Below are 22,152 nucleotides of genomic sequence, written 5' to 3' on the forward strand. Positions count from 1 at the left end.
AAAAAAAGAAAGAAAGGAAAATATGTGACAGGGAGCTCTGTGACCTAAAATATTTACTGTCTGGCCCTTTAGAGTAAAAGTTTGCTGATCCTGGGGGTAGACATGGACTTGAGTACAGAATAATTGCTGGCACCAGGGTGTGATAGGCTTGTTGAATGACAGGGAATGAGGTGAGAGCCAGTTCCTAGGACCCAAGTCCTTGAGAAGAGGATCCAGAGCAGGGCTCACCTTACTGCTGAGTAGCTTCCTGCATCCCTCCCTGGCTGGGGGTGAGATGGAGCTGGGCCCTGGGGGGGCTGCAGGGAAGGGGGAGTCGGGTGGATCCTGCAGCAGGGACACAGGGAGTCTGGCGGAAGAGGGATTCCTGACATTTATAGTAACAGTTTACAGAGTGCTCTCCCAGCACTACCTGCAGGATAGGCATTTTCTAGGTGTGACAGCAAAAACTCCAGAGATCAAGTGATTTACCCACGGCCATCAAGCTAGTGAGTGGCAGAACCTGGGCCAAAACCTGAATATTGTGACTTCTGGCTGGTGGACTTCCTGCTCCCACACAGTTCCTGTCCCCAAGTGGTGATCCTTGGCCAGCAAACCTCTTCACCCGACCAGGATACCTATGGAATACTCTGGAAAGCTGGATTTGAAACCTTCCTGCCCACGGCATCCCTCCTATCAGTCCCCCACCCACTACCACTAAAATTGTCCTCTTAGGGCTTCCTGGTCCTCTTATGCTAAAACTGCCTGTGCTTTTTCCAGCTTGCTGCCTTCTACCTAATGTAACATAGGCTTGTCCTCTTTATTGCAAAATAGAACAGTGGATCTGAAAGTGAGGGTGAGGGCCCCAGTCCATCAGCATCACCTGGGAACCCGTTAGAAATGCACATTCTCAGGCCCCACCCCAGACCTACTGGATCAGAAACTCTAGGGCTGGAAGCTGGCAGTTTGTGTTTAACACACCCTCCAGGGGCCGCTGATGAATCTGAGACCCCCTGGAACAGTGAATCAGAATGTGCATCAGATTCTGTCATGGACCACACCTCCTCCCTCCCTGTGGGAAGCCCTGCACCAGGGCATGTCTGTGTTCTCTCCAGAAGGTGGTTGCTGTGTTCTATACTGACTGAAGGTGTTAGTGACAGCTGTCGTACAGGTCATTGTACACTGGTTCTGTCAGGAGAACCAGTGAAAATTTCACTGCTGTGGCAAATTCTTCAGATGCTGTCACCAGCTGCTAAGCACCCCTGTACTGGGGGGAGAAGTTGAGGAAGATGGGACATGAACCAGCTACTGTACATGCAGGGACCCAGATTTGGGAGTGCCAACGTCGAAGATCTTCAGAGGGAACCCGTGTTTCCCGAATGCCGCATTTCTGTGGAATGCGTCGTCATGCATCTAAGTAGACTCAGTCGCCATAAAAAACAGGCCGAGACAAGAACTCTCAGAAGAGTTCTACAGAGCCTGTGCCAGACCGCTGGCCCCAAATCTACTTGCTAACAGGGCATTTGGACCCAAAGTTGGAAATCATGATCGTTCCCACGAAGGTTATAAAAAATGAAGAAAATGAAAATCATAAAAACAAAGGTGGCTATCCCCAAGGTACAGCCATCGTCCAGTCACATGCTGTGAGTCAACAAACTGCACGGTGTCAGAGCTGCGTTCTTAATTTCGTGCGGTTCCCTTTCATGATGTGTTGTCATATCCAGGAGAGATGGCTCCAAAAGGACGCTTGCCACCTTTAGTCATAGAACAAAGCAATGGTCCTTCATAAGGAGTGAAGGGCAAAAATACTGATATCCTCCCCAGAGCTTTAAAACTGATGTTGAGGGGCCTTCTCCCTGCAGCAGTTTTCAGGCCAGGGCTGGTGTTAGGGTGGGTGGTGTTAGGGTTCTCTTGTTGTCATGTTCATCTCCAGTATGAAGGCTCCCCGGTACCGAGTCCCAGGTCTAGAGTTCCGCTGACTTGATGCCAAAAAACAGCTGAATGACAACAGCTGAAATCTCATCCATTTTTGCACCTCCCAGCCCACAACCCTTCAGGACTGCCCAGCGGAACACCAGTGTGATCCTGATGGGGGCAGAGCCATCACGGAGCAGGGAGAGGAGTAAATCATCTTGCAACTTTAGGAAAATCTACTTTGTGCTTTCACACACTTGGTTGAACTATTCAAAAATATTGACTAAACAACTTTCCAGCTGTGATCACCAACAGCTCTAGTTGACAGTCATTGACAGAAAGCCAATGGGCATGCGCAACGTCATCTCGTGCTAACTGCCTTCCTTAGTGGCTGTTGAGGAGATGAGTGCTCTCCTGGACCCGGAAGAGTGATTCCTCTCCCCCGGTGGCGTTCATTCGAGCATGGGGAAACTGTTTGCTTAGCAAGCCCAGGGGCAGACATGAAGCCTGCCTGTACATCTCCGTCACTCCAAGCGTGTTTTATGTTCCGATCTCCAGGAACACAAATAATATTCTTTCTAAGCTGCTCCAAAATACAACTGATAAAAACTATCATGGAAAAGGTGAATTGCCAGACAGTAAGCCCTCATGACCGAGGGCTTATTCCTAAAATGATGGTAAATTTATTGCACACATTCACTGCTGGCTTTCTGAGATTAACAGCTGATCTATCTGATTTTAAAGGCTGACAATGGAATCAGAAAGAGTTACTGGACAGTTTTCTCACCCATCCCCTTCACCCAGCAACCTTCCTCCCCACGAAATAATACAGAAAAATAAGCTGATTTAGCTTTAGCAGCAGACTTACAGTATTTTATTGCAGAAGATTTCCATATGCCAAGGATAACTTTTAACCTGTTGAATGCAGTCTGACTTCTTGACATCTTCCTTCAACTCTGCAAAACCCTCAGGGCAGAGGACTAGCACAGCAAATAACTATGGGTAGATTGAAACACAACCTGAAAGGAAGCCATATTTTTGTGTGTGTGTCCTGGTTGCTTGTTTACTCTGAAATAGTAAAGAAGTCATTGTTTGATGTCTTAGCCTTGGGGCATGAATAAAATTCAAAGCAGGTGTTAGGAAATGCACTGCTTCACATCTTGGGCCTGGGCAAACACACGCGCACACACACCTGTGTACACACGAAACCTAGGTTTACAAAATACGGGGAGGGAATCTCTGAGGCCGATGGCCTGAGGGGAATCCGGATTCATCACAGAAAGCGAGATGCCTCCCATGCGTTTTGCTCTTATCATTTTGATTCTGACTTGGCTCCTCTGGCTAATTAAAATGATCTGACCAGACCTCCCAGCACCCTCCTTGCCCAGCTGAATCCCCCTTCCCATCTTGGCATCTGATTTTTGTGTCATAAATTATCTAAAGTATTTAACCTAATTTACGTGCTTAACACATGCCCTGGTTGTCTCCTTCCCTGTTGCACTTGCCACCATGCTTGGTGAGCTCACAGGGAGCCACCCACTGGCAGCCTGGCTGCAGGCACTGAGGTGAGCAGAGCGGGGTCACCGAGGGGGGTTCTTGCTGGCTGGCATGCGGGCATGAGCCCGGGGACGCCTTCGTGACTTAGACCCAAGGGCCCGCCTGCAACAGAGCACGCACCCAGAAATTCATTGACAAGTTGAGTGGGGGCGGGGTGGTGATTTTTTATCAAGAAAGTGTTTGAATAGAGAGAAATTATTTTTTTTAAGTTCCACTTTTTTATTAACAGAAAATGTCCCAGAAGAAAGACTGTTACATGCACCATACCTCCTTACATTGGCTTTAATTGTGTTGAATGCTGCAATTTATGCAAATTCGAGAAGGGGCCTTTATGGGGCCTGCCAGAAACACTTGTCACCTTTTTATTGTAGAACCATCAGAGATTCCAGTGTGTTCAGTGGCTCGAGGCTAATCTTGGGCGGCTCTGTGCAAAAAGCGATTGTTTTCATCATAGAGAAACATTTTTTTGTACTCTGGAAATTTTTAAAGCTCTCCCCAGTGCCCCCAATTTCTTACCTGTTCAGCTGCAAATATCAGGCTCTTAATGGTTAGAGAAGGAGAGTCTATTTTTAAGTTTTCACTGAGTATCTCCCCGGTGTTAGGTGCTGAATGAATTTGGCATGTCATCGGATCTGGAATACCCACAGGAGCTTAGTGTAATTTTTAGTTATGAAATCGGTCAGATTTGATTCAAAGAATGTCTGGCAGCCCTTACGGAGGGCCACTGGCTTGCTTAGGTGTGTGTACTGCGGTGGGTTTCTGAGGTAGGGTCGGGGGTTTTGTTCTGCACAGGCATTTGGCGAGAATTTCCATAAAAGCAGCCCTTTTTTAAAAAACCTGAAATTCAGGGCCATTTAGTCCTCATTGTGTTCTAAATCCTTTCGGTATTTAAGACACTAGGAAACGAAATTGCCAAATTCTTAACATTTGAAAATTGGCTCCTGCCCAGGCGTGGTCCTCACATTTCCGGCGCGCATCTCCGAGGGAGTGTGCTTCTGGGGAGAGACGGAGGCGACGCGTTGGACAGTCGCGCAGAGCCAAGGAGGAGCGGCACTCTCCCCAGAGGCAACAGCCTTTTCAGAGCAGGCCTACTCTCCTTGCAGGCTGAAAGGAGCCACTCGTGTCATTAAACCAATAATTCTGTGGAGCATTGTACTTGCCAGGGACGGGGAATCCTCTGGGGAAGAGCAAACTGAATGTGCCCTCACCCCCACCAGCCTCTAGAGCTACTTGCTGGCAGAAAGTGTGGCCAGGCTGCCCACCCTTCCATCCATCCAGGGGAGGCCTAGACTCAGGTGGTTGTTATATTCCAGGCAAATTTCAGCAGAATTCCCCAGCACCTGAGCTGGGCACCAAGCAATCAAAAGTGGGACCAGCCCTACCGAACAATATGGAGCAAGTCAGAGTATTTGGAGCCAGGGCAGGGCCCTGAGGGAGAAGTGTGTCCCCTCACACCCACCACAGGCCTGGCCTAAAGTAGTCCAGTCTGTTCTGGACAGGAACTTCACAGCACATGAAACCTCAGCCCCAGACAGATCATTCTCCCCAGCTGCCCTAACTGAGAGAGGTGAAGGGCCCGGAACCTAGGCCATAGGTGGAGAGCCCTTCCACCTGCCCCACCTCCGAGGGAGGGCCACTCCTAGCCTCCTCTGTAACATCACCAAGGACAGGACCCCACAGCCTCTCCGAGTCACCACATTGATGTTTCTGATTTCTCTGGTGGGCCAAGAGTTACTGCTCGGTTGCCAGAATCAGCATGTTGCTGATATCCTTCTGCACGGGGACCAGTAGTGGCCCCAGTCACATCAGAAGGGTCAGTTGGTGGACTCAACACACTGATAGCAAAGGGTTAGTCTGGACTGCTCTGCCTGGGTCCTGAAGTCTGAGTATTTGTCTGAGTATTTCCAGATTAATTTTTAGTTAGGAATTGTGGTCTCCCAGACAGGTGGCAGTAAGAGTCCCTATATCTGTTAACTACGAGAACACTCCTCTGTTCAACGTCTTCCTGTCTGTCGCTCACCAGTGCGGGGACTACTCAGTGGTATTTATTCTTCAAAGGGAAAAAAGGGGGTTTTGTCTCTGAAATGGACCTAGAACCATACGAATAATGAATTTGTCTGAAGAAGATGAATAACTGACCTTAAGCTAATGGCTAATCCTTTGATATCAAATGAGGTGAATTTTTTGTACAAAATCTTATATTGATTGGAGCCTTTGAGAATTCCAAGGAAATGAACAGAACCTGGAGTGTTTGGGAGTAAGGACTTCCCATCTCCACGCTGTGTCTCGTGAATTGGTTTGTTGAAGTTCTTGCAGGCTCTGTATCTCTAAACTTTGAGCAGGATTATCTTGGACAGTAGGTATTTTGAAACCCATTTCTTATTCCCTTGTGTTCAAAAATCTTAGTGGTGTGAACTTGGTAACATAAAATCTTCCTACCTAAAATGCTCAGCTGTATCTGGCTTCACCAGAAAAAGTAACAAAGCTCCTGAAGAATGTGTTGTGCTCTCAGTGGGGAGGGGAGTTATTGGGGCAGGAACTCGGATGGCAAGTGACCCAGTTGGTGTTTGGGAGGGTCCATCAGGACTCCAGACGCTGTAGCAGTAGGCTTGAGACACACTTTCCCTTGGAAGAGCTCCACATTTCCCTCCCATACCTGATGGGCTCTTGGAGGAGGCAGATAATAGGCAAGGGTGAAGGTCAATCCTAAGATCCAAGTGTGACACAAACCCTCTTAGAAAGAACATCTCTTCAAAAGACTTCCCAGACATTTAGAACTGTTTCAACCAAGTTTAAATTTGCGAGGGAAACCATTAAACCTTGGAAGAAAGAAATGCCATACCAAGAGGGTGCTTTTAGACACTAATTTGATTGACCAGGCCTCCCCTGTTGCTATACCACACAAAAGCTCTTGCCCAGATGCAAACGTGCGTGCACACACACACACACCAACCAACTCCCACCACCAGTTGTGTACAAACATGAATACAGAGGCAGGAAGAAACATGAATTTTCTTTTTTGTGTGTGCATGATACTCAAATTCATTGCGTTTCTAGCACAGCTGCTGCAAGAGAGAAAAGCACTTGGCCCCAGAGTCTGTTTATGTGTTTGAGCCGAGAAAGCAATTTTTGTTGCAAGGAGCTCTCAGTGAGACAGACAGAGTCAGAGAATAAGAGAGAGAGATAATTATCTAAATTATGTTCGTGCTATTATCGAAGACGAATATAGTTAAAATGTAATTAAATATGACGGGCTAGCAGGATGTAAGCCAAGCTTCGGAATGCTAATCATCAATTACGGCATCCCCTTAGGGGAATCAAGGAGCGCTCAGTGGCAGGGAGTGGATGGCACCAGAGTGGGAGCGGGGACTTGGGGATGGGGAGCTGGGTGAGATGCAGAGTAGTAAAACAGCCCCTCTCCCCTCTGCTCCTGCACATGCTCGTTTGAACACTCTAACGAATGTCCCCAGGAATGAACTTTCCTGTGGCTGCCACAGGGTTAGAAGCTTTCAGTTCAGATCTTACAAGGAGCTGGCGGGAGGGTCCTGACCTTTTCTTTGAGAGGAAACTCCTCTAAAAGGGAAAATTATGCTATGAGCAGGGAAGGTAGCACCAAGACCGGCTCATGTTAGAGCAGCAAATCCAAGGGCATTCACCAGAGCAGCCAGAAAGCATAAAATGCCCATGTAGATCCAGAAATCTCGGAGGCAGGAGGAACCTAGGGGACTGCTGATCTGGACTGTAATTAGAACAGTAATAACACATCCATCCCAGCAGGCTGCTCCCCACCCCAGCATCCCCAGCCAGGGTAAGGACTCCACCCCTGCTGTACACTGAAATCCCCTGTGGAGTTTAAACAGGACTCATGCAGGGCCCACCCCCAGAGGTTCTGAGTTTAAGTGGCGTGGCCTGGGAGTGGGAATGTTTAGAAACTCCGCAGAATAACCTTCTACAAACCATAGCCAAGGGGAGGGCAAGCAGCAGCAACTGAAAACTGTATCAGCTGTTCTGTCCTTCCACAAACCTGTTGTACCAGTCTCAAGGCCAAGAAGAGAACAGTGGAAGAAAATTGATTTTTTTTTTTTAAAGATGTTATTTCTGAGTAATTTCCACACCGAAGCTGGGGCCTGAACTCACAACCCCAAGATCAAGAGTTGCAAGCTCCACCGATGAAGCCAGGCAGGTGCCCCCAGACTTTTGTTGTTCTTAATGAAATATGATTTGTATATCTTTGCTGGTGCTAGGTTCCCATAGAATTTCGAGGTGGTATGAATCCTGTACAAGAGTTCATTTGTTCCATTTAGCACTGCCTGAACTCTCTCTAAGGCTGGGATAGAAACCTGGCCACTTCCTAGAGCCAGGTGGGTGATATGAGTGAGCAAAGCAGGCCAGGGCAGGCTCCAGGGAGATGGAGACCACCAGAATTCTGCTCAGTGGCCTGGGTCTGTCTCATTCACCTCAGCTGTAGACAGTGTTGTCTTTGCGGAAAAGGACCCAAGGATGCCAGATCTTCAGGCTTTCAAGAGAAACCTATTTGTACAAACCTGTTTGTATTTTTATGTGAAATCTCCTAATTTTTAAGTGGGATCTAACTCAAACTTTTAAAAATACTCAGTAAACCAGCAAAAATATGTCTTCTGAGCCTCCCCTGGGTGACCTTTGATCTCAGGAAGCATTTGGCTGATCAGCGAGTGAATAAATGGTCACCGTTCCCCGGGGCTCCTTGCAATCTGTTTTCCTGCCACCTCAGTGGGACCTGCAGTCAGGTTCCACTAACTTGGCAGTGTTTTTCCTCAGCTGGCATGTAGAGGGCTCTCCGTAAATAGTTGTTGAATGGAGAGACAGACAGGGTAAATGGAGTGAGCCCAGAATTCCCTGTAAGTCAGGGCAGCGAGACAGCTATAAAAATCCAGTTAAGCGTTGTGCAAGACAAAAGAACTTCCTCCCAGGTTGCCAGATCTGACCTGCACCACACTGAGCCTTTCCTTCAGACCGGGGTCAGAGGTCTGGGGACCAGGGAGCTCTTTGGAAGGGGTAAATCAGGGTCTGGGCTGCCCCTGCCTCTCTGCTGCATAGGACGCGGGGTCACTTTGCCTCTGGGGCCAGGGAGGTGGGCCCAGCATGGGCCAGGTTGGGAGCTGCTGGGGAAAGACACACAGGGCGCCGCTTAGGGCCTATTACAACTCCGGGATTCCCGCCTCACCCAGTGCTCTGGGCGATGGTCCCGAGCGCAGTTTTAGATATGATGAAACAGGCGGCACTGGGGTCCTTGGCCTGTCGCACCTGAGGGGCAGACAGAACAGTGCGCTCTGAGGGACAGCGGGCAGCTGGGGGGTCCGCGCGAGGGGCGCATGCATAAAGAACTGCCAGAGGGATCTTCAGGGGAGTCTGGAGGCTCACTCAAGGCCTCCAATACCTGTCACGTCTCAGTGCCACACAGCTCCAGAGGGCGCCGCTGTCCCCGCAGGAGCTCGGGTGATAGGGGACAGCCTTTCATGTTCCCTTCCTCTGTGAGAATCTTTTCTGAAGGCTCCTGTTTGCCTCCCAGCCCTGCTCCCAAAGGCTGTAAATAAATCTGTTCCCCCCACATACCGTTTCCATTCCCCGTCACCATAGGCCTGTCTCCTTCTCTGGCTCTGCTTTTATTTTTCACCTTCTGAATTTTTAAATGGTTATCAAAGTTATACGTGGACATTGTTTTAAAAGCCAAGTAGAAGCACAAGGCTCATTAACAAAAAGCAGGAGTCCTCTGCTTCTCCCTTCCCTCTCCACGGCCCACTCCCCAGAGGCAGCCGCTTTCCTTCCTTCTCTTTAACAGTTTTTTTAATATCTGGAAAAGTTAGAACGTTCAGAGGAAATACCTTTAATATGGTTTAAAAATTAAAAACTAAAGACAGTGAAATGTCTCTCACCCACCACCTCTTCCTCCAGAGATTAATTTATACATAAAGGAATATGTGGATTCTCCCCATTTTCTTAATACAGATTTCCATATACCTTGGAGATCTCTAGAACTTCTCGCTCCCGCTCTCCCTTTCCCTAGCTCTCTCCAACTGCATAGTCCTTCATCACAGGGATAGAGATGACCGTAATTTTCTTACCCAGTCCCTCGTTTGAGGAGCATTTAGGTTGTCTGCATTCTCTTGCTCTGCAAAGGGTCCTGCACTGCAGTCCTTACCTGTCAGTGTGTCACAGCTCCCGTGGTATGATAGGAAGTGCTAGGTCTAGGCTCAGGGTATGTACACTTAAAATGTTGCTAGTTGGTTAAGTCAGTTTATACTTGCCCCAACTGTGTGTGAAAGCGCCTGTGTCCCCCCACTTGCCTAACATAACACGTGATCAGACTTTTGGGTTTTAAGGCAAACACGTTCCTGCCTTATAGTCCGTTCTTTTGGTCAATATCTTCGTGTTTCTAAAGGATGTGCTTTTCTGCCGTCTTTTTAATCCTGTTAGGGAAATTATCTATCATCTCCCTACTTTGAAAGATAAGGATTTAGCTTGATGACCCTTCCCCCTCTAGTGAGTATACTTCTCTCCCCCTCCTCCAGTTCAATCACAGTTTTTATCATTATTGTTAGCATTAGCATGACTACATAACTATTGTTCAGAGCTAAGCCACATAGTTTGCTAAGATCACCATTCCTTTTAGTATCATTTGTTTTTCCTGAAATTAAACATTACTTACTTTTCCATGTATGTCATTCATTAATTTTCTAGGCACATATCACTTATTTTTGTCAGACCCACAGAAATACCCTCAGACTGGTCTAATACCTCTGGTAAATTCATTTGCTTTTCCCCTTGGAGCCCTGCCTTCCCTCCACAGCCAGGCTGGTTGCCCTAGGCCTCGCTCGGCTCCCATTCCCCACTCTCCCTGCCCACCCTCCTGGGAGTTCCCCTTACATCTGTTCCAGGCAGATCCTCTCTTCTGGGTCCAGAAACTTTCTTTGCAGTAGTTTAATCCTTTGTTATTGGTGGAACACATTTTCTGGAAGTTTCTAGTGAATGCACTAAAGGTACATTTAAGTTTCTTTATTCTATCCAAATAGTGACTAGGCTGGGAATAGTCCTCTAGCTGGGACTAACTTTTCCCTCAACATTTAGAAGGAAGGGCTCTATTATCTCCTAACTCCCAGTGTCACTCTTGAAAAATCTCAAGCAATTTCGGTTCCCTCACCTTTATGTTGACTTGCTTTTGCCCCATCCTGAAACATTTAGATCTAAAGTTTCTCAATAATATGTTTTGTTTTCTAATTTACCATAGTGGCCACTCAGTGGCCTCTGTAACTTAGGAACTTATGTCCTTCATATATGAGAAAGTGTCTTGTTACTTTGACAGTTTTATAGCTCATATCTTCTCTGCTCTTTTTTCCTGGGACATCTACTAATTGGATAGTGTGGACTCCTTAGTTGGGTACTCTCGTTTTCTTACCCTTTTTCTTCTGTTTTCTATCTGCCATCTTGTTTGATGTTCTACAAAATTTCCTCAACTTAAGCTTCTGTTGTGTTGAATTATTGATTTCAATTCATAGTTTTAATTGACAAGAGCAATTCTTGTCTTGAATATCCCTTTTTCATATCATTTTATTCTTATTTCAAGGGTGTAATAGTTCTTTCATCTTTCTGACAGTAGTATAAGAGTTTTTTTTTCCTGAGGTTTTATTCTGTCTACTGAATTATAACTCTATCCTCTGAATTATTTTTCTTTTCTAGTTGCTTTTGGTCTCTATTTTTCATGTTAGGGTCCTTGGTGACCCTCAACTGGCTATTCACCTTCAAACGTTAGGCACTGAGAAAGCTGGTTGGAAGCTTTGTGTAGGAGGGTGGGTTTGTGGACTTCCTTCAAGGTTATCAGACTGGGATTTGGGCATTTAATTGGGAGACCTCTGCCTGCTCATTCAGATCCCCCACACTAGCTGCCTTCTGTTTCTCCTCCTGGAATGTTCTTCCAGATCCCCATGGCCATTTCCTCCATTGGTGTAGGTCTTGGCTCAGTTGTCATTTACCATAGAGAACCTCCTTAAATATGGCATCTGAAAAGCAGTGTGCCTGTCTCAATCTACTTACACTGCTCTATTTTTCTACTTAGTCCTATGTTATATTTTTTGTCTCTCTCTCTCCCACTACAATGTAAGCTTCTTGAGGGCAGAGTCTAAAATAGGGCCCACTCCATAGTAAGCACTGGATAAATATTTATGGAAACCAGACTGGAGGGACAGAGAGAAAGAAGGTGGATCAGTATGTCTAGGTCTTTCCTCTTGGGCTGGTCAGAGTCTTCAAGAGGGATCCTCCAGTCTTCTGCCTGGGGGTTAAGCCTGGATCACAGTGGTCTGAAAGCCAAGGGAGGGTAGGGGATGGAAAGTCTCACCATCTGAGATAGTCACTTCTGTGTAATTCCTTGCTCTCAGCCCCAGCAGGTTCCCACCCTCTGCTGTGCCTGGTGCCCCCAGAGTAGACCCTCTCTGTTCAGGGACTCCAGAGTGAAATCCCTGTCTCTTGCCAAGATGGGAGAGGGCTCATTCCTGCTGTTCGGGAAGAAAGAGAGGGGATATGGGGGGGGTCTGTCTGCTCTTTTCACCTGCCTTTAGCCAGTCCTCATAGTTGAGCCCCCTGTACACCCCCACCTTCAAAGGTGACTGGTGACTGAAAGACATGAGCCTTTCTAGGGTCTCGTGGTGTGAATCTGTTTGGAGTGTGTGTGTGTGTATTAGAACACAGATATTTGGTATGAAGCATATATTAGATTTCCTTACTGCCCTTTTAGTGGAGGGTGCAAAGATTACCGCATGTGTTCGGTCTGCCCCGTTTAAGTGCCAGTCTGGCCTTGGCCATCTCCCCAGTGTTCACCAGAGCTGCTCTGGAGAAATTCTGACACTGTAGCGTAGGTAGCAGGGTCACATAGTTTTCCAGAACCAAAGAGATCAGGTACCATTGGTACCGAATCTACTGGCTCCCTAGAGGAGGCGGGACGAGGCTTAGGATGGAAAGCCAATCTCAGCTGAGCCCCGCTGCCTTCCTTTGTCTCGTGGCCCTTGTCACCAGAGCCACTCACACAAGCCCCGCACTCCCGGATGGAGGCTACACCCCTCCCCCAGCCAGCAGCTCCCCGTCCTCTGCTCACTTCCCACAAAGACCCACTTGTCCGGAGCCAGCGGCGCCACCTGGCAAATCCACATGCGCATCAAGGGGCTGACTCCACCTAGCCCCCGAAGTTTCATATTGGCGGTTTGGGTAATTCCACCCCTGGCAAGGGCTTTCTCACATAAATACACCGTTTTAATGTCTTTCTTCTCCCTCTTTTCTAATTTATTTCAAGAACTGTTTAAAATGCAGGAAAGAATAAGAAGTATTCCAACATTCACTCACATACTCATCCCCAGAATTGACTGTAGTTAATATTTTTCACATACACTTAGTCTTTTTTATTTTAATCGAAGAAATAAAACATTCCAGTTAATGTTGAAGCCTCCTTTGTTCTCCATCAGCAAACTCATTCCTCACCCTCTCCTCAGAGACAACCACTGTCATGAATTCAGCACATCTCCTTCCAGAATATTTAAAAATATTTTGCGAGCATGTGTGTTTTCATGAGTAACGTGTGTGGCTGTGTGTGGCTCCACATTGTACATGTCGTCCCCTAATTTGCTTTTTAGTACAACCTTATGTGTTTTCCATTTCTCCACGCCATGTGGAAAGAGGGAGCACCTGCTGAGTCTCTTCTCTTCTTCACTTTTCCGTATGTGTGACTGTAAAGATAGAACAGTAGCCAACGTGCGCTTTTACCACATGCCAAGCACGGTTTTCTCATTGAATCCCCACAACCCCTTCGACCCCCTCGCACACAGGGACCTGGGGCTGCAGGGGCCCAGTGCGTGCCAGGGGTCAGCTTGCAATCTGCTCACGTGTGTGATTTCCCGTCTGGCATCATGATGCCAGCATATAAGTAAGGGGCTTTAAAACCCTGGGACCCAGGCGACAGGGAGGAGTTGGTGCCCCAGCCTCTCCATCAGAAAGTTCCTCACTGTGCCCTTGGGTGGAAAGAGTGCCAACAGTCGTGAAATCTTGACACCGGGCAGCGCTGGAAAGTGGACAGGTGACTTCTCTTTCTGCCTCAATGTCTCACCTCAGAAATGGGATTCCAACAAGCTGCCTAGCTACCTAACAGGGGGGACCCAGCGTGATAGATTGTGATTGGGAAGCACTTTGTAAGCCCCATGGTGGTCTGCAAATGGAAGACGCTGTTAGGACAGCTCTGGCCCACCTTTTCCACTCCTTAACAGACCACCTACCCTATTCCAGCCACACGCCCCTGATTTTATGTGCATGACAGTACTTAATCCTCATTCCTCAAGCAGCAGCTTTAGAGAGACTGTTCATAAGTAAGCTCTTGTTTTCCTGGCTTGTTTAATTACTACTATGGCAACAACGTCATTTTCTTTTCTTTTCTTTTTTTTTTACTTCATATATATATATAGTATTTCAGCCTCATTATGGGTTAAATTGAATTTTATGGGTGGCAACCCAATCAAAATTTATAACTTTTTTCTCCAGAAAAATTGCTTCCAAGCTTCAAACAACCAGTTATAAGGGAAGCTTTGGAACACTACCAGTTTGTGAGCTGGGACCAAGGTACTGTTGACACTGTTCTCTACTTAGTTCATGGGAGGGTAGCTGATCTCCCCAGAGAGAGACTATGAGCCTCAGAAGGGCAAGCACTACATCTTACGTGGATGCCCCATAACACTCAGGTGCCAGGCTCAGGAGTATATTGAATAAATGCTTGCTTAATTCTTCCAAAGCCCAGCTGCCTTGTCTGCCTCCAAGAAATGGGTGCTGATGGTAGTGCCTTGGGTGCCCCTGGGAACCCATGCTGTAGTCAGTAAATCATATACTAGCAAACATGCCTCACAAATGAGGCCCGGGAAGCAGTGTGTCTTATCCAGATTCATTTGGCTGAATGGTACTTGTAATAGTAATAACAATACCATCTATTGTTTTTTTTAGTACTTTAGCAGTTAGCACTTTGTTCTAGATGTTTTGTATTTGTTCATGTATCTAATCGTCACCAAAAAGTTAGATATTTTTATTATCTTCATTTTACAGATGAGGAGATTGAAGCCCAGAGAGGTTAAGCAGCTTGCCTAAGGTCACAGAGCTGGGAAAAGGGCAAAATGGAGATTCTAACCCAGAGCCCGTGTTGTCAACCAATGTGCCAAACCACCTCTTGTTCATGATCTGTATTAAAGCCTTGAGCAGTAGGCAAGATAGGTACTTTTTTTTAAAAAAATGCTTACATAAATATCCTACCAAATTCAGACAGTATAGAAAAGTACAAAAGTCTAGGAGATGGGTCTGGAAATGCTTTCATCCAAAGCTAAAGTCTTGATCAACATTTTGGCAAACATGCCTATAAATACGTCCCTCTGAACACATCTGTGTGTAGATACGTATTTACAGTCTCCTGTACTTGGGACCTCCCTCGAGATGCTCTTCGGTGACCAGCATTGGACAGGAGACTGGAGCTCAGGAGAGGGGAGCCCAGCCTCCGGCGCCAGCCTTGGGACTTCAGTCCAGGGTGGGGCTTTCTGTTTTGTCCCAAGTGCTCAAAGCAGAGGCCACACATATTCTCCACACCCATTGCTCCTGTGAAGACACTCCCTCCCATCACCCAGTCTTGGCCATGCGCCAGGGGGGTGCTGCGCCCCTGCGGCTCCGTCATCTTCCTGGGCATCTTGCCTACTAAGGAAGGGACCCAGGGTACTTGGCAAGGAGGGACATTTTATATAGCTCTCAGGAAAGCTCAGTAAAAATGGCAGTGGAGCCTCTCGGGGACCGAATGATGGTGGTAGTTCCCTGGCACTGTGAGGTCCTCAAGTCGCACAGTGATTGTGTATGTGGCCCCGACGTGGACTTCTGGTGCCCCCTTATCATTTCCCCGTCGAGCAGCATTTAAAGTTGTTTGGAAGCAGTTGAGGGCAAATGGTATCTGATATTTGAGGAGGGAGAGAGATGCCCATTACCTCATCCTAACCAACGTCCCTTCCTACTGATATTTTGTTTTAGGGTTGGTATCCAGTTTTGATGAAAATGAAATCATCTTTCAACTCTCAGGCTGTGTTAGTGAAAATGAACTCTAATGTGATTAGATATTAATGCAGTGTAATGGTGGATTGGTATTAAATTGAGGTCTTCTGATCTTATTACTCCACAAATGCTCCCTCCCTGCTCAGGCTGCTGCCCAGCCAGCCCCGCTTCCCCAGGCACAGGCAAGGGGCGGAGGTGCCCAAGCCCCGAGCCCGCAGCAGGAGCCTGGCTCTGCCCAGGGCCGCTCCGGCCAGCCCTCCCTTCCTTCACCGCCTGGGGGTCCCCACCGTGTTGTGAGGGGAGCAGGGGTTGGACCTCAGGAGGCATAATTTGGATCCGCCTGCACCCTCGGAGCCACGAGCATGTTGTTGAGAATCATGCGCTTATAAGTGCCAAGTTTCACCTCCACGTCCAGAAGCACTTGAAGATTTTCTGGATAGGCATGCAGCCAGAAATCTAAGAACACAATCTTCACCTCCGCCACAGCCCAGCCCCTCTGCACCCCAGTCCTTTTTGTGAAGCTGACTTGAACATGATAGTTGTCGTTGGCTGCTATCACTTGTCCTGGCCTTGTCTCCCTTTCCTAGAGGGCTGGTCTGAGACGCAGGTGGTGGCCCAGCCTTGGTGTGTGCTGTAGCTTCCCTTAGGAGAGGGGATGGGCGTCGGCTGCCCCACGCTGCATGGACCCCTCACTTGACCTGCCGGAGGAAGGACGCCTGTCTGTCAGCCACACAGCTTGGCTCAGAAGTGACGGGTAGGCCTGTGGGAGCCCAGGCCCAGGGCCGAAAGCCCCACAGGGCCTCTTGTAGGCCTGCCCCAGCCCACAGGCTGCATCCCACCCCACAGAGGCCCCAAGGGAGCTGTGTGGGTCTGGGAGCAAAACAGTCCTCCACCGAGAAAATGGGCCAAGAGTGCAGGCTTCTAGGGATGGTCAGATGGCATCACCTTCATGTATGAATGATAGCATTTTTACAAAGAGAGTGATTTTTCTTATGCTATTTCCAGAAACCTGCTTTCAGAGGCACAGACTTTGCACACAGGATGGTAATGACTTTTTAATGACCTTAAGGGGCCTGGGTGTCCAGGCAGCAGTGAATCAATCTCAGTGGGAGGCTCACAGTGAGAGAGAAACTGGAACACCTGAAACTAAAAGGGGAAAAAACAAACCACAAACACATACATTTTCTTTGGTAGCATTACTTGGTAATTAGACAATTACAGGAAACAGCTTCCCAGCAGTTGGCATTTCCACTGTGTGAGTGGAGGAGGGACGGCAACAACTTTGAACTCTTCACATTTATTACAGAAAATATTATTGGAGTTTACAGTCATGGGTGCCGTGCTCTCCTCCAGCGCATTCTGATGAGCTGTGAGTGTTAAACCAAGAGCAGAGCTCCTCCTCTCCGGAGCTGTTTAGGGCCTGCTTGGCTGGGCTTTAAATGAGCTGGCTTTTGAGCCCACCCACAGTCTGGCTGGTCCTGAGAATAAGCCCTGGGGGGCGGGGGGATGCATTTGGAAGCAGGAAAGGGGAGGCGTGTGAAAAAACCGCCTCTTCTTCCCTAGGTGCCATCCCCTGCCTGGGGCAGGGTTCAGACAGAAGAGCCTGGGGTTCACATTGGCAATGGGTGACCCCCACTTCTCCCTCCCCTTGCCCTGCCCCACCCAGTCCACATTCCTGCCCTGGTTCAAAACTCTTCTCCTAGAACCCCCCCACGCCTCTCAGACGCGCGCCCACTCAGCCAACAGCCCCCTGAGGTAGGCCTGTCTCACAGATGAGGAAATGTATTGGATGAACCCCCACCGACCTTGATCACTTTTCTCTTTGGCCACATTCGTGTCGCAGTGTGAACTTGGACTGTACTTTGTGCCTGTTTATGGGGAGCTCTGTAAGAATCCCAGTTGCCTTCACAGAAGGTAGGAGCGCTCTGAATGGGGACCCTAGCTACTGACCGCCTCCCTCAGACACACATGAGGTGGAGCACCGTTCCATTCCCCCATCCATCCTATGTCACAGGCCTCCTGAGGATGGAGGACAGGAACCTCAGTATCTAGCTCCTTCCGCCTGCACTGTTGGCCCAGTTAACTGTACTGTCTAACCAGGCATATGGTTGTGCTTCCTCTCACAGGTCCTGGCAGTCTGTAACTTTTGAAAGACAGCCCGCCTCCTTCATCCGAATCGTGGGAACACACAACACAGCAAATGAGGTAAGGGTCTCCGTTCGTGAGCAACACCGTGCTGTTTCATGATGGACAGGTAAATGCTACATCCCCAGCTAAGTGGAACTGTTTGTTCTCCCCACTAATGGCCTGTTGTTCAGACAGCTTGGTACAGAAGAAAGTCCTGCTCTTGCACAGTAGAGATATCAGTAGAGATATCATTATCATTTCTAGATGTCTCTTCACTAGGAAATGAAAGCCAACTCCTATGGCTTTGCTTCCCCCCACCAGCCTCCCTATGGAATTGGTGACCACAGAGACCTTGAAAGGGCACACGCCCTGTCCTCAGAGTCTTCCACCCTCCCAGACGAAAGCTATTTCAGAGGTCGCTTGGCCCTCTGAACATGGTGTTTAAGGAAACTTGGCCCCAGACAGTTGCTGGTTTTCTGTCTATCCCATCCTATGCCAGGCTGCACAGAAATGCTTATGAATGGGCCTGTTCCTCCCCTGGCGTCCAGGCCTGGATCATTCCAGGGGACCATGCTGTTTGTACTGTTCCTTCACTTTGGGATTTCATAAGGGAAGAGTAGGCTGGTTGTTTTGCCCCATTTGGAGCACCCACAGTCAGGGCAGCAGTCAGGTGAGGGCCTGAGCCTTGAACATTGCCATGCTATTTTCTCCGGAATGTAAATGGCCCCAGAGAAATGCACTGGGGTTTGTCTGGATCAGAAAACAGAGGACAGGAGGCGTCTGGGTGGCTCAGTCAGTTAAGCATCGATTCTTGATTTTGACTCAGGTCATGGTCTTAGGGTCATGGGATCGAGCCCCGAGTCAGACTCCACACTGGGCATGAAGCCTGCTTAAGATTCTCTCTCTCCCTCTCCTTCTGCCCCTCTCCCTACTTGCTCTCATGCACCCTCTCTCTCTTTCAAATAAATAAAATCTTTTTTAAAATACTAAAAATAAATGACGAAGAAAAAAAAAGAAAAGAGAAAACAGTGCCCTTGGTGAATAGAGAAACTAGGACACCTGAGTGGGAAGGAGGGCACTATTAATAATTATACCGGGACAGCAAGTGTAAACCAGGACTGAGCCAGACATACCTGGACTGCCCTCCCCCCCACAGTATGGATTCCCAGTGGGCTTACAGAGGCACCTGGGCATTCACGCACACCATCTAAGGTACGACTAGTGTCGATCAACTGTAAGTTAACTACTTACCTTTCCTGTTCTTTGAGTGGGTGTTGAGTGAGCACTAATGGCGAGACAGTGGTATCTCGCATACGGCCACGCTGTTGACTTCATCTGCTTATCACACCCTTGCTTTTTATGCAGTCGTGTGTGTTAAGTGTGAACCTCTAACAGACTGCTGGTTAAAGACCGGAATCATAAGGAAGAGTAAGGCTGAAACTCAAGAGGGAAATGAAGGGCATCAAAATAGTAACCACTCTACAGCTTCACCTTAAGCTGCTCTTTATCAGATCTGTCTGGGACTGGCTTCCTGGGCATGTGACCAGGGCAGTTGCGTGGGGCTCCACACCCAGAAGGGGGCTCTCTGCTTGGGGTTTAATGCTCACCAGCACCATCTTGAATTCTTCATAATTTTACCTATGAATTTGTTTTAAAGGGGCATGGGACAATGGAGCATTCACTAGGGGCTGGGAGCCTCAGCTCCCACACAGGCCCATCTCTGCCCCCTCTGGCCTTCCCAGGACAGGTTCTCAGCCACCCACCCCCTTACCCCTGGTGCCTGGACCTGCCCAGCCTCCCCCTTCTAGCCTCCTCATGACCACTGCCACCCTCCACTCCCTGTGGGGGCCCAGCATGTTTGCAGGGAGGGTCCGGGTCTGGTATGAATCTCACCTGAGTCACAGGATAGAGCCCCGGGTGCCTGTGAGGGTCTGCCCTGGCCTTAGGAGTTCCCCTGACTGAGGGATTACAACAAGAAGTAACAAAGGAAAACCCTGTGTCAGGTCGGGAGAGAAACTGTGGGAGGAAAGAAAAAGCTTTTTTCCTGCTTTTTGAATGAGAGGCTCTACATTTTCATTTTGTGCTGAGCCCTGCACATTATATAGCTGGCCCGATTCATGCGTTGTGTTTGTCAAATCAGAATTCTCCAGAACACGTCAAGGTGCTTCTGGTACTTCAAACGCATTTTTAAAAAAGTGGAAAATATTGTGATAATTTATATTCATTTTGCGTTTTTATTCATTTAGAACAAAAATGATACATGCCTACAATGTGTTTCTTGCAAAGAGCTGATAAACAGAAGCCGGAAACTTTCTCTTACCTCTTCATTTCACAAACCTGAAAATTATAAAAGTAAACAAATTGAGATTTTTTTTTTTAAGGCACAAAATTAAAGAACTCGAAATATCAGGTCATAAAAAGCATTTTTTTTTGATGAGGTAACAAAAGTAAATTTGAATCTGTATTTTAATGTATATTTGAACCCCAAACCAAATACCATCATATTTTTAAACATTTTTTTCTTTTTTAAAAATTTTAATTCCAGTATAGTTAACATAAAGTGTTATATTAGTTTTAGGGGTACAATGTAGTGATTCAACGATTTCATACATTACTCAGCATATTTTTAAAATTTTGCCAATAAATCCCGATTTTTATGTGTTTATTTTGTACCAAATTGGAAAACAATTTATCTTTACATAAAAAAAAACCCTAGGTTTTTTTGGATGTACTACATAAGAAATAAGTGACTGAAAATGAAAAATATTCAATTTTACCTTGATTTAGTATTTACCTTTAATTCCTCCATGGGATTCTACAGTTAGGTATATCAGCAGAAGAAATTCTAGGTCAGAGAAGGCCAAGGAGCACTGGGGTGAGTCTGATGAGGATCTCCCAGAGTTTAGCCCCAATCCTATCACCTCAGTGACCACATGAAGAACAGTTTCCCATTACAGAACCCTGAAGTTGGAGTGCAAGATTGTCTCTTCCTGGATGAGTTTCCTGAACTGTCTGGGCAGGGAGCTCTAACCCCATTGACCAGCCCGTTTGAACGGGTTGACTAGTAGGCCGCTAATTAATTGGTGATCTGTTGCATTTGGCTGATGAGCAACTTGCTCAGCTGCCCTTACTGAGTCACTTACTGTTCAGGGAAGAAATCCTCAATGTGGTGTTGCCAACTGGGGAACGTCCTAAAGCATAAAGTAAATAATGGACGGGATCATAAGGCAAGACCCACAAACTGCCTTTCTCAGCACATGAGAAGACCCAGAAGTGCTGAGTCTCCTGGGAATCCAGAATATAGCAAACTCTCAGAGCATTCTTTTCTGCAGCATGTTAGTTTCTGGGGCATCATTTTGGACAAAGTATCACCTATCTTAGGGAACAGTGGGAATGTGTATACATCTGTGTGGTGATGTTCAGAGGTGTGAGAGACAAGGTTGCACTAGGGGAAGAGGGGTGACTAAGGTTGCTCGAGCAGGAGTCCTGGGGGGGAAGCAGCCCCGGAGGAGAGCTCAGATGGCCCAGACAGCCAGGGAAAGGAGGCTGGGGGCACAGTCAGGAAATGAAAACGGCTGCGGGGTCCAGGACAAGCCCCATCCCTAGTCCCATGGAAGCCAGAACCCCACCATCAATGAGAATATTGGGGTCAGGGTGCTTCTTTCTCACGGGTGAGGGTCGTAGAGGGAGAAGCAGGGTTTCCTCAGCCCGTCACTGCTTGTTTGCCAAGTGACGTCAGGGGCCTTCGTTTAGTCAGAGCTGGGACCTTTAGATACTGTTACCAAGGGCTTTTGGTAATTTCAAGAAGTGTAGATGGAATTGGTTTTTAGCACATGTGGGTAATGGAAAGAGAAATGTGGGTGAGTCACTTTGCCCCATCCCCCATGGAAGACCGTTTTCTGCAGGTGCTGCCCCATCCGGAGAGGAGGTCAGGCAGGGGATGGCAGGGGGGAGCGTCGCTCAGAGGCGCCTATGACTTGAGGAGCATGGTCGGGGGGCAGGGGTTTGGGCTGTTTGGACAGAAGGTGGGAAGCAGCCCGCACAGTGTGTCCTGGGGCGGGGGGGCTACCAGCAGCCGTGCGGCTGTGAGCCTAAAAACCACCCCGACCCCCACATCCCGCCTGCTGCTGGAATAGCAGGGCACCACCCCCCCTGGAGCTAAACCAGCCCAGGATCCCTTGTGCAGTGTAGACGTGTGTCCTGCCCCCAAGGCCAGGCTGTCCTGCGTGTGAGGCCCACGTGCGTCAGCCATGTGCTAATTTCCCCGCTTCCCGGCCACCAGGCTCTCAGGTGACAGCAGCCCCAGCCATGGCAGACGTTCACATTTCTTGATCACCTGTTTCGGCACACTTCTGATTTCCTGCAGCATTTCATCCCTGTCCTCTGGGGGGTGTCTGTCTGCTGCTGGCATCTGCCTCTCATCTTCCTTTGTGAGTGCCGCAGCAAGGAATTCATTTAATTTTTTAGCTACCTTTATGACCCCTGTCAATCAAT

The 22,152-nt window shown here is 48.0% G+C and overlaps 1 protein-coding gene across 5 annotated transcripts in view; it reads left to right on the forward strand.

The window, feature by feature from the left end:
- BTBD9 (BTB domain containing 9) overlaps positions 1–22,152 on the forward strand; it is a 432,378-nt gene that overhangs the window by 395,123 nt on the left and 15,103 nt on the right. For all 5 annotated transcript variants that reach the window (XM_028120529.2, XM_028120530.2, XM_028120531.2 and 2 more), the window contains one exon: positions 17,658–17,736. In XM_028120529.2, coding sequence (XP_027976330.1) covers positions 17,658–17,736 — 79 coding nt within the window. The remainder of the gene's footprint in view (positions 1–17,657; positions 17,737–22,152) is intronic.

This window comes from Eumetopias jubatus, unplaced genomic scaffold, assembly GCF_037043125.1.
Source record: "Eumetopias jubatus isolate StellerSeaLion01/CBP00866 unplaced genomic scaffold, mEumJub1_p1.0 scaffold_6, whole genome shotgun sequence".
NCBI lineage: Eukaryota > Metazoa > Chordata > Mammalia > Carnivora > Otariidae > Eumetopias > Eumetopias jubatus.